General features: G+C 46.3%; 2 protein-coding genes across 2 annotated transcripts in view; one reads left to right on the top strand and one right to left on the bottom strand.

Annotated features, from left to right (window-relative positions):
• The window catches only part of LOC144484227 (uncharacterized), a 145,851-nt gene that overhangs the window by 77,582 nt on the left and 55,094 nt on the right, over positions 1-13,175 (bottom strand). The gene's annotated exons all lie outside the window — the stretch shown is intronic.
• LOC144484240 (uncharacterized) lies at positions 3,574-6,980 on the top strand. Its single transcript, XM_078202773.1, has 2 exons — positions 3,574-3,611; positions 4,923-6,980. The coding sequence occupies exon 2, from the start codon at positions 5,281-5,283 to the stop codon at positions 6,121-6,123; it is 843 nt and encodes a 280-aa protein (XP_078058899.1). The 5' UTR covers positions 3,574-3,611; positions 4,923-5,280; the 3' UTR covers positions 6,124-6,980.

Genomic DNA, 13,175 nt, shown 5'->3' with positions numbered 1-13,175 from the left:
CTATTCCCATAACCCCACATATGTAACCTGCGAATCCCTCGAACCTACTCATTCCAGGACACTAAGGGGCAATTTAGCATAGCCAATGCACCTAACTGGCATATCTTTGGACGATGGGAGGAAACCGGAGCATCTGGAGAAAACCCAGGCAGGCATGGGGAGAACAGGCAGACTCCACACGGACAGTGACCCAAGTTGGGAATCGAACCCAGGTCCCTGGAGCTGTGAGGCAGCAGTGCTAACAACTGTGCTGCCTATATTGCTGATGAGAATTTTAATTTACTGACTTAGGAATTAATTCTTGGGAATAGTCATTCTGAAAATGACCATTAAAATGTGTTTAATTTACCCCACTTTGCCAGATTTCAGTTTGCATTTCAAAATTGAATTGAGAATGTCTGGGACCAAATGGTAAAATGAGGTTTGAGACTCCAGCTGCAATTATTTTCTGTGACTGATGATACCTTTGTGCCTGTGCAGGAGGTAATTCCCCTGGTGTTGTGGCACAAATAAAATGGAGCTTTTCCAAGGAACAGGCCCATGTTAATGGTCACTGTGGTGTTTCATTGGTGAGCAGAGCACGTGTGCCTATTGTGGTAACAACAGAGTCAGTGGGGCTGCACGTCCCCTGACTTGGAAGGAAAATAATTGACTCCTTGATTGTACTCTCAATCTGCACATGGCCTGCAGGACTGAATCCAGCTGGAGGGAGAGGGAGCTGAGCTCAGAGTGGAGGTGGGGCAATGAGTTTGATTTCAGCTCAGGGACAAGAGAGAGTGTGTGGGATGGGGATTACAGCTCAAGATAAATAAGATGGAGAAATGTTTCGTGGAAACTGAAATTGTCTGTTCTGAAGCAGTTTTTTAAAACTCTTTTTGCAGGGAACTAGAAGAGGAAGATTCACAGACAGGAAACTCAAACTAAACTTCACATCAAAGTCTGACAGAGCCATTCGATTCATCATGACCTGAATATGATTGCTTTTGACAGTGGAGGGATAAATCATTCCCTGTTTTGTCAGTGGAAGAAAATTTCAAAATTCAATGTGACAGAAAAAGAACTGAAAAACACACACACACACCCAAGTGAGAGTGCTCCAGTGAACTGACTGTGGATAGAGCTTTAACCAGTTACATAGTCTGAAAAACATCACACCATGGTCTGTATGTGGATGAGGCTTCAACTAATCATCCAACCTGGAGAGACAGAAGGACACCAGCACCATGGACAAACCGTGGAAATGTGAGGATTGTGGTAAAGGATTCAATTATCCACCCGGTTGGAAACCCATTGACAAAATGGGCGGCACGGTAGCACAGTGGTTAGCACTGCTGCTTCACAGCTCCAGGGTCCTGGGTTCGATGCTCGGGTCACTGTCTGTGTGGAGTTTGCACATTCTCCTCGTGTCTGCGTGGGTTTCCTCCGGGTGCTCCGGTTTCCTCCCACAGTCCAAAGATGTGCGGGTTAGGTTGATTGGCCAGGTTAAAAATTGCCCCTTAGAGTCCTGGGATGTGTAGGTTAGAGGGATTAGTGGGTAAAATATGTGGGGGTAGGTCCTGGGTGGGATTGTGGTCGGTGTAGACTCGATGGGCCGAATGGCCTCCTTCTGCACTGTAGGGTTTCTATGATTTCTATGATTCTATGGTCTCATTGGGGTTGGGAAAATGGAGAAACCATGGAAATGTGATGATTGTGATAAAGGATGCAATTATCCGTACTTGCTGCAAAACCATAGACACAGTCACACTGGAGAGAGGCCATTCATCTGTTCTGTGTGTGGGAAAGGATTCACTATCTCATCCCACCTGCTGTTACACCAGCAAATTCACACTGAGGAGAGGCCGTTCAGCTGCTCCACCTGTGGAAAGGGGTTCTCATGTTCATCCAACCTCAGTGCACATCAGCGAGTTCACACTGGGGAGAGATCGTTCACCTGCTCCTTGTGTGGGAAGGAGTTTGCTAGGCCATCCAGTCTTTGGACACAACAGCGAATTCACACAGGATATATAGAATATATATAAATGATTTGGAGGAAAATGTAACTGGATTGATTAGTAAATTTGCGGACGACACAGAGGTTGGTGGATTTGCGGATAGCGATGAGGACTATCAGAGGATACAGCAGGATATAGATCGGTTGGAGACTTGGGTGGAGAGATGGCAGATGGAGTTTAATCCGGACACGTGACGTAATGCATTCTGGAAGGTCGAATACAGATAGGAAATATACAGTAAATGGCAGAACCCTTAACAATATTGATAGGCAAAGGGATCGGGGTGTACAGGTGCACAGATCACTGAAAGTGGCAATGCAGGTGGAGAAGGTCATCAAGAAGACATACGGCATGCTTGCCTTCATCGGCTGGGGCATTGAGTTTAAAAATTGGCAAGTCATGTTGCAGCTTTATAGAACCTTTAGTTAGGCCGCACTTGGAATATTGTGTTCAATTCTGGTTGCCACACGACCAGAAGGATGTGGAGGCTTTCGAGAGGGTCCAGAAAAGATTTACCAGGATGTTGCCTGGTATGGAGGGCATTAGCTATGAGGAGAGGTTGGAGAAACTTGGTTTGTTCTCACTTGAGCGACGGAGGTTGAGGGGACACCTGATAGAAGTCTACAAGATTATGAGAGGCATGGACAGAGTGGATAGTCAGAAGCTTTTTCCCTGGGTGGAAGAGTCAATTACTCGGGGGAATAGGTTTAAGGTGCGAGGGGTAAAGTTTAAAAGAGATGTACGAGGCAGATTTTTTACACAGAGAGTGGTGGGTGCCTGGAATTCATTGCCGGGGGAGGTAGTGGAAGCAGATACGGTATTGACTTTTAAGGGGCGTCTTGACAAGTACATGAACCAGATGGGAATAGAGGGATATGGTCCCTGGAAGGGTCGTGGGTTTTAGTTAAGTCAGGCAGTATGGTCGGTGCAAGCTTGGAGGGCCGAAGGGCCTGTTCCTGTGCTGTAATTTTCTTTGTCCTTAGTACACAGGCCAATTTATCTTTCCAGGGATGAGTGTGTCTGAGAGGTATGCAACTGGAAAACATTTTCCATTCACCTCCTGCATTGCTGCAGTACATATAGATATCGTTCTCACTCTGCCAGCAGGGCTGTGGGATTAATTGGACAGATCTTAAAGACTGCCCGACTGGGCAGGATGTGCCAAATGGTTTCCATCTGTGATGTATCGTTCCATAAAACAGAATATTCAGCATCAGGAGAAAGAAAGTGAAAGAAACCTGTCTCTGTGGGATTTACCCAACCAGTATGAGCACCTTCGGGAGAGCAGAGGGGAGGAAACCAGTGGGAAAAGTTTTAAAAACTCGAGGTATTCCCACAGGAGAGCACTGGTTTAAATCAATTTTATAAATAGAGAATGGCAGCGCACAAATTTCGAGGAATGCATTTTTAAAAATTAATTGATCTTAATTGCACAAGATAATTTTCTATTATTGTCTTTGACAATTACGCCGTTAATTCCCAGGTGGCCCTGCGGGTGTGCAAGTGTCCTATTCATTCCACAGGAGCCTATTGCGCAGGCGCAATGCTATATCTGGAGCGTGCGCAGTGTCACTTTGCCCGGAGACCTGAGAGTGCGGGAGCGGCTTTTTGTAACGGGTGAGTCGGTGGCGCTGCGGGAGAAATGGAGCCGGGAGTCGGGGCAGGGAGGGAGCTATGGCTTCACAAACATCCGCTGTAGGCCGCACGGCCCGAATAAGACCCTGCAGGTCTTGGGTTTACAGCTCCAAGGCTTTTATCCCGGGAACAGGCCCCGGTTATCGGCCGCCATCTTGTTTCAGCGGGGAAGGAGAGCGCATGCGCTGCTGTCGGTGGCGGGTCACAATGGGCGGAGTTTCAGGGGCTGGTTCAGAACCTCTGTCTTCAGAGGGACAATAGAACCATAGAAACCCTACAGCACAGAAAGAGGCCATTCAGCCCATCGAGTCTGCACCGACCACAATCCCACCCAGGCCCTACCCCATATCCCTACATATTTTACCCGCTAATCCCTCTAATCTACGCATTCCAGGACACTAAGGGGCAATTTTTTTAGCATAGCCAATCAACCTAACCCGCACATCTTTGGACTGTGGGAGGAAACTGGAGCACCCGGAGGAAACCCACACAGAGAGGGTCGGGATGGCGACCTCCTTGTGAACCTGCTCCTGGGCCTGGCAAAGCGCGCCATTTATCGGTCCAGGCAGCAGGCGATCGAGGGGGCCATCCACCCTGACTGTCTGCCCCTCTACTGTGGCTACGTTCGCGGCCAGGTGTCCCTGGAGAGGGAACATGCGATGTCCATGGGTGCGCTTGACGCCTTCCGCCCCCGCTGGGCACTGCAGGGGTTGGGGTGCATTATTGACCCTGATAATCACATTATGATTTGATGTTTTTAAGTTTCCTTTGTACTTTGATTTTTGTTCGGGCTGCTCCCCCTCCTTTTGGGGAGCTGCCCCTTTTACTTTGTCCTGATTTAACTTGAGTTTGTTTATTTGGTTTGACCTTAAAAAAGGCCAACATCTGTGAGTAAAACACTTTTTCTTTTCTCCCCCTTTCCATTTCTTTTCTCATTCTGGGGGATATTGGGGACTTGCAGCAACTGAAGGGAAAGGAAGTGAATCCAGTTGGTATGTTCCACACATAGTTAGTCCAGTCAGATAGACATATATCTGTCTGGCAGCCTGCATGGAGGTTTCCAGCTCTCTGTGTCCAGGACAGGAAGCAGTGAGCATGGATCTATCAATCAGCCTCAATCAGAGGGTGAATATTAGATACAGCAGAGTAAGAATGGAGGGAGAGTGTGTGGGATGGAGATTTACAGCTCTTAGGGAATGAGAGAGGAAATAATGTTCCATAGAAACTAGAATTGTCTGTTCTGAATTTCTATCCTGTACTGACAGTGATAACCTTTGTAAACTCCTTTTACAGGACATCAGAAGTTGAGGATTTTACAGACGGAAATCTCAAACCAAACATCACATCAACATCTGACAGAGTCACTCAATTCATCGGGACCTGAATATCTTCGGTCTTTGAATCCAGAAGGAGAAATGTTTCTCTGTTCTATCGGCTTCAGCAGTCTTTAAACATCAGTGTGACTGGAACAGGACTGACACACACACACACAAAATCAACTGAGATTTTCCCATGCAGTGACTGTGGAAAGAGTCTCCCAGTTACACAGCCTGAAAAAATATTGCACCATCGCAGCAGGGCACCATAATATTGTTCCGTGTGAGACTTCAACTGATGGTCAAACCTGGAGCAACACAAGGACACCTGCAACATGGAGAAACTGTGGAAATGTGGGGACTGTGGGAAAGGTTGCAAAACCCCCTCTGAGCTGCAAATTCATCGACGTATTCACACTGGAGAGAAGCCGTACACCTGTTGTGTGTGTGGGAAGGGATTCACTCGGTTATATCATCTGCAGCGACATCGACTGGTTCACACTGGAGAAAGAGCGTTCATCTGCTTTGAGTGTGGGAACGGATTCGCTCATTTACCCGATCTGCAGAGACACCAGCGCGTTCACACTGGAGAGAGACCATTCATCTGCTTGGTGTGTGGGAAAGGATTTATGCAGTTATCCAATCTGTCAAAACACAAAGTCACTCACACCAATGAGAGACCCTTTAAGTGCTCTGACTGTGGAAATGGTTTCAAAAGCTCTCGGGAACTGACGATCCACCAGCGGATTCACACTGGGGAGAGACCGTTCACCTGCTCTCACTGCACAAAGACATTTAGAACATCATCCCACCTGCGGGAGCACCAGCGAATTCACACCAGGGAGAGACCGTTCACCTGCTCTGTGTGTGGGAAGGGATTCACTCATTCCTCCAGCCTGCTGAGTCACAATCTCACTCACACTCAGGAGAGACCCTTTAAATGCTCTGACTGTGGCAGTGGTTTCAAAAGTTCTCGGGATCTGGTTATCCACCAGCGCATTCACACTGAGGAGAGACCGTTCAGCTGCTCTCACTGCACAAAGAGATTTAGAACGTCATCCAGCCTGCGGGAGCACCAGCGAGTTCACACTGGGGGGAGACCGTTCACCTGCTGTTTGTGTGGGAAGGGATTCACTCAGTCATCCAGCCTGCGGAGACACCAACGAGTTCACAAGTGATGACAGGGGTTGAATTCTGCTGTTATTGCTGCTGTTAATCACATCCAGGACTGAACCATGTTCATTCTGACAGTTGGTGAAGTGGGAGGGTCGGAGGGTTTCTTTCTGCTGGACTGGCCGGTCTCACGACTTTGCTTCCAGTGGGCTGATGCTCTTTGAGCCTGGGAGAGCACATTGCCACTGAAATGATCCACAAAAGCTGATGAAGGACATTTATTTTATCCTGGATAGTAAATAGTGTTTTTCCTACCACTACAGGGAGATCTAAAATAAATACAGAAAGGACTGCAAAAATGCATTAGGTCTGGCAGCATCTGTGGAGAGAGAAACAGTGTTAATATTTCACACTACTGGATTGGGAATCAATCTAGTAAATCTCCTCTGAACTGTTTCCATGGTATTTATAAAATGGGGCAGCACAGTGGTTAGCACTGCTGCCTCACAACGCCAGGGACCCAGGTTCAATTCCAGCCTGGGTCACTGTCTGTGTGGAGTTTGCACATTCTCCCTGTGTCTGCGTGGGTTTCCTCCGGGTGCTCCGGTTTCCTCCCACAGTCCAAAGATGTGTGGGTTAGGTTGATTTGGCCGTGTTAAATTGACCTTTAGTGTCAGGCGGACTGGCTGGAGTAAATGCATGTGGTTATGGGAATAGGGCCTGGGTGGGATGGTGTTTGGTACAGACTCGATGGACAGAACGGCCTCTGTCTGTACTGTAGGGATTCTCCAATCCTTTGTTTAATAGGAGACAAAAACTGCAGCCCCTATTCAAGATGCAGTTCCAGCAACGCCCTGTATAACTGAAGCATAACGTCTTTACTTCAATGTTCAATTTCTCTCAGAATAAAGGATTGCATTCCATATGTAAGAATTTTGATTTGTTTGAACTAAGATTTATGGGGTTCACTTGTTTACAACAACCTCCCTAATCATAACTCACCCAGGTTCCAGTGACTCAACCATATGGCAAGAAAGAACACTTTCAATGGTGAATTCAGAAAGTTTATTCACCATTAAAAATGTAACAAGTCAGAAAGATTTAAAAAAGCAAAGTATCGATCAACAGTAAAGGAGAAAGCTTAACTTTAACTTCTCTCCATCCCTCTCAGACCAGTACATGAAGTGGTGGCACTGAAAACACGGATAACTTGTAAAATCAACAGCTCCCAACACCTCTCTGTAGGACACAGTGGTTCGCACTGCTGCCTCACAGCGCCAGAGACCCAGGTTTGAGTTCTGCCTTCGGTCACTGTCTGTGCAGAGTCTGTATATTCCCCCTGTCTGTGTGGGTTTTCTCCCACAGACCGAAGGACTTGCTGGTTAGGTACATTGAGCATGCTAAATTCTCCCTCAGTTTACCCGAACAGGCGCCAGAGTGGCGACTAGGGGATTTTCAGAGTAACTTCATTGCAGTGTGAATGTGTGACACTAATAAATAAACTTAAAAAAACCTTGAACTTTTAAAAACTTCTGCCAAATTGGTTTCTCGAATCCCCTTTTTTATACTTTCAGAATGTAGAAAGCCCAGCTCAGCCAATTGTTGGGAATTAGCCAATTGGTCTATAACTTGTCAATAATGAAACTGGTTTGGTTTTTAGCTAGTTGCACAAATTGTCTGAATTTTAAGACAATTCTTTCTCTCAACCGATATCTCTTAGCTTGGGGGAGCCTGAGTGTTGACCAATAATTGGTTAACATCAGTCATTCAATGTTGAGACATCTTGAACAGGAGCTGATTCATTCCCTCCAGTCAATGTTAACAATGTTTTAAAGTTTATTTATTAGTGTCACAAGTAGGCTGACATTAACACTGCAATGAAGTTATTGGGAAAATCCCCCTAGTCGCAACACTCCGGCATCTGTTCGGGTTCACTGAGGGAGAATTTACCATCGTCAATCCACCTAACCAGCACGTCCTTTGGACTGTGGGAACAAACTGGAGCACCCAGAGGAAACCCACGCAGACACGGGTGAGAACGTGCAGACTCCGCATAGTCACCCAAGCCGGGAATTGAACCCAGGTCCCTGGCGCTGTGAGGCAGCAGTGCTAACCACTGTGGCACCGCACCACGCTAACAAGTCTTGTTATCTGTTTTTTTTCTATTCTGTTGGCCTCAGAAGGGAACATTTTATAATTCCCACAGCATTTTAAACATTCTTTATATCTTTATAATTCTAAACGTTATAAACTTTTGTGTTCAAATTTACATTTCCAGCCTAACAACTGTATTAATGAATCATTTATTCTTTAATTGTCTCTCAATTCAGGCTGTCCATTTAACTAATCTCCTGCTTTACAATTGTGGGAACTTCAGTCACAGATAAGGTCGTCAAATGCATTGTTAAAAGCAGGATGTTCTTTATATAAATAAATAACAAAGTTTAAAAATCATTGGCAAACAAAAGGAAACAGGAGCATTGGAACCAGCCTGGACTTGCAGACTGAAACCCCGCCCAAAGTCCGCACGTGCTCAGAAGGGAGAGAGGTTGAGAAGAACACTCTGTAACACTTCTCCTCCCCTTAAATTTCAATCCCCCATCAGGACAGAAATACAACAAAGTAATGTCTTTAACAATACGGAAGTCTGTCAGAAGCTTTGTGGTTGCATTGCGACCTGTACAATACCACTGGTAAATCTTGTAATGGTGTTTCTGGAATGGGAGGTGAAGAGGTAGTTTGAGAATCTGTACATAAACATTCCTCTTCCACTCCCACAGCAGAGTCAACTGGCAAAGCTGGAACCATTTCCTGGTGAACATCCACAGCAGCATGACCCTCTGCCATGTTCTCAGGAACAGGTTGTTGACTCTGAAACTGTTCCTGACTCGGGGTCACACCGCAAGCAAATATGGTCTTAGTGGCTATGCTTAAAATTTCCACATTTAACTGGTTCCCATAAATCCTCAATTATAAAGCAAAATAGACATAAGTTTCCGGGCGATTTAAAAACAAATTAACTTTTCTACTGAACCTAAAGGGGTGGGGAGTGAGCAGAAAAAAACTTGGCACACAATTACATCACTTTACATAATTTAAAAAATCTCTAACAACAAAACAATCTTAATTTTAAACTTCATCTATTATTCTTTTTGTTTTCTTCCTCAACCGAATTATTTTAATTTGATCAGTTTTTGTTAGGGATGGGTCACTTCTGTTCTTTATAAACTGATTCATTCGTTTTGTTAGTTCTACATGAGAATCAGAACCCAGACTTTATCATCCTTATAAGAACATAAGAAATAGGAGCAGGAGTAGGCCATCTAGCCCCTCGAGCCTGCCCCGCCATTCAATAAGATCATGGCTGATCTGACGTGGATCAGTACCACTTACCCGCCTGATCCCCATAACCCTTAATTCCCTTACCGATCAGGAATCCATCCATCCGCGCTTTAAACATATTCAGCGAGGTAGCCTCCACCACCTCAGTGGGCAGAGAATTCCAGAGATTCACCACCCTCTGGGAGAAGAAGTTCCTCCTCAACTCTGTCTTAAACCGACCCCCCTTTATTTTGAGGCTGTGTCCTCTAGTTTTAACTTCCTTACTAAGTGGAAAGAATCTCTCCGCCTCCACCCTATCCAGCCCCTGCATTATCTTATAAGTCTCCATAAGATCCCCCCTCATCCTTCTAAACTCCAACGAGTACAAACCCAATCTCCTCAGCCTCTCCTCATAATCCAAACCCCTCATCTCCGGTATCAACCTGGTGAACCTTCTCTGCACTCCCTCCAATGCCAATATATCCTTCCTCATATAAGGGGACCAATACTGCACACAGTATTCCAGCTGCGGCCTCACCAATGCCCTGTACAGGTGCATCAAGACATCCCTGCTTTTATATTCTATCCCCCTCGCAATATAGGCCAACATCCCATTTGCCTTCTTGATCACCTGTTGTACCTGCAGACTGGGCTTTTGCGTCTCATGCACAAGGACCCCCAGGTCCCTTTGCACGGTAGCATGTTTTAATTTGTTTCCATTGAGATAGTAATCCCATTTGTTATTATTTCCTCCAAAGTGTATAACCTCGCATTTCTCAACGTTATACTCCATTTGCCATATCCTCGCCCACTCACTCAGCCTGTCCAAATCTCTCTGCAGATCTTCTCCGTCCTCCACACGATTCACTTTTCCACTTATCTTTGTGTCGTCTGCAAACTTCGTTACCCTACACTCCGTCCCCTCCTCCAGATCATCTATATAAATGGTAAACAGTTGCGGCCCGAGTACCGATCCCTGCGGCACGCCACTAGTTACCTTCCTCCAACCGGAAAAACACCCATTTATTCCGACTCTTTGCTTCCTGTCGGATAGCCAGTCCCCAATCCACTTTAACACACTACCCCCAACTCCGTGTGCCCTAATCTTCTTCAGCAGCCTTTTATGGGGCACCTTATCAAACGTCTTTTGGAAATCCAAAAACACCGCATCCACCGGTTCTCCTCCATCAACCGCCCTAGTCACATCTTCATAAAAATCCAACATGTTCGTCAAGCACGACTTTCCCCTCATGAATCCATGCTGCGTCTGATTGATCGAACCATTTCTATCCAGATGCCCTGCTATCTCCTCTTTAATAATGGATTCCAGCATTTTCCCTACTACAGACGTTAAGCTGACCGGCCTATAGTTACCCGCCTTTTGTCTCCTTCCTTTTTTAAACAGCGGCGTAACATTAGCCGTTTTCCAATCAACCGGCACTACCCCAGAATGCAACGAGTTTTGATAAATAATCACTAACGCATCCTCTATTACCTCTGACATTTCTTTCAATACCCTGGGATGCATTCCATCCGGACCCGGGGACTTGTCCACCTTCAGTCCCATTAGTCTACCCAGCACTGCCTCTCTGGTAACATTAATTGTATTAAGTATTTCTCCTGCTGCCAACCCTCTATCGTTAATATTTGGCAAACTATTTGTGTCGTCCACCGTGAAGACCGACACAAAAAACTTATTTAAAGACTCAGCCATATCCTCATTTCCCACTATTAACTCCCCCCTCTCGTCCTCCAAGGGTCCAACATTCACTCTAGCCACTCTATTCCTTTTTATATTTTTATAAAAACTTTTACTATCATTTTTTATATTAATTGCTAGCCTAGCTTCATAGTCTATCCTTCCTTTCTTTATCGCTTTCTTAGTCTCTCTTTGTTGTTTCTTAAATTTTTCCCAATCACTTGTTTCTCCACTATTTTTGGCCACTCTGTACGCAGCTGTTTTTATTTTAATACTCTCCTTTATTTCCTTCGTTGTCCACGGCTGGTTCTCCCTTTTCTTACAATCCTTGTTTTTTGCTGGAATATATTTTTGCTGAGAACTGAAAAGGATCTCCTTAAAAATCCTCCACTGTTCCTCAGCTATCCTACCTGCCAGCCTGCTCTCCCAGTCTACCTTAGCCAATTCATCCCTCATCCTATCATATTTCCCTCTGTTCAAACAGAGGACACTGGTTTGGGACCAAACTTTCTCCTCTTCCATCTGAATCAGAAATTCGACCATATTGTGGTCACTAGACCCAAGAGGGTCCTTCACAATAAGATCCTTAATTCTACCTACCTCGTTACACAATACCAGATCCAAAATAGCTCGTTCCCTCGTCGGTTCCGTAACATGCTGTTCAAGGAAACTATCCCGACAGCATTCTAAGAACTCTTCCTCCATTCCACCCTTACTGACTTGAGTCTGCCAGTCAATGTGCATGTTGAAGTCCCCCATGATTATTGCCGTTCCGTTTTTACACGCATCCCTTATCTGCTTGTTTATAGCCCTCCCTACCTCAACATTATTATTTGGGGGCCTATATACCACACCTACTAGTGTCTTTCTCCCTCTACTATTCCTCATCTCTACCCATAATGATTCCACGTTTTGTTCCTCAGAGCCTATGTCATCCCTCAGTACTACCCTGATATTATCTCTTATTAATAGCGCGACCCCACCACCTTTTCCTTCCTGTCTATTCTTCCTAAACGCCTGATACCCCTGGATATTCATCTCCCAGTCCTGGTCACCTTTCAGCCACGTTTCTGTAATGGCCACTAGATCGTACCCACTTGTGCTGATTTGCACCATCAACTCATTTACCTTGTTCCGAATGCTTCGTGCATTCAGGCAAAGTGTCCTTATTCCAGCTTTTATCTGGACCCGCTTTGATGAGTCGCGAACACCCTCTCCCTCTACTCCCTTTTCTAAATTACCGCCTTCATTCACTTGCACCCTCTCCTCTACCATTAATTTTGTAATTCCCCTTACCCCTGCATCCTCCCCCCCATCAATTAGTTCCTTGATCCTGGTCAACTCTTCTAGCTCCCCTCCCCCCAACCTATCTAGTTTAAATTCTCCCCAGTAGCCTTAGCCAACCTACCGGACAGGATATTGGTCCCCGTGTGATTCAAGTTCCACCCGTTTTTTGTATACAGATCACCCCTGCCCCTAAAGAGGTCCCAATGGTCCAGGAACCTGAATCCCTGCCCCCTGCACCAGTCCCTCAGCCACACATTCATCCTCCACCTCACTCCATTCCTGCCCTCACCTTCCCGTGGCACAGGCAGTAATCCTGAGATTACTACCTTTGCTTTCCTCTTTCTCAGCTGTCTCCCTAATTCCCTGTACTCCTTTTTCATGACCCCTTCTCCCTTCCTACCCACATCAGCGGTACCAATATGTACCGCTACCTCAGGCTCCTCTCCCTCCCACCTCAGGATTTCCGGGACGCGACGAGCGACATCCTGGATCCCGGCCCCAGGGAGGCAGACCACCATGCGAGAATCCCGCCTACCTCCGCAGAAACGCCTGTCTGTCCCCTTCACCATCGAGTCCCCGATTAATACCGCCTTCCTCCTCTTTTCCTTAGCCCTCTGAGTTACAGGGCTGGACTCCACTGCGGAGACACGGCCACTGCTGCTTCCCCCAGGCGGGCTGTCCCCCCCAGCAGTACTCAAGCAGGAGTACTTGTTGTGCAGGGGCAAATCCACCGGGGTGCTCTCAACCACCCTAGCCTTACCCTTCCTGGCCGTCACCCACTTGGCCTCCTCCCGTGGCCCTGGTGTGACC

The sequence above is a fragment of the Mustelus asterias genome, unplaced genomic scaffold (genome assembly GCF_964213995.1).
Source record: "Mustelus asterias unplaced genomic scaffold, sMusAst1.hap1.1 HAP1_SCAFFOLD_96, whole genome shotgun sequence".
In the NCBI taxonomy this organism is placed as follows: domain Eukaryota; kingdom Metazoa; phylum Chordata; class Chondrichthyes; order Carcharhiniformes; family Triakidae; genus Mustelus; species Mustelus asterias.
Note: the sequence above shows the minus strand (reverse complement) of the source record. Positions and strands in the feature narration are given on the sequence as shown.

What these genes read in the sequence shown, in the direction of transcription:
- LOC144484240 (XM_078202773.1), top strand. Translation starts at nt 5,281, where the DNA reads ATGGAGAAACTGTGGAAATGTGGGGACTGTGGGAAAGGTTGCAAAACC.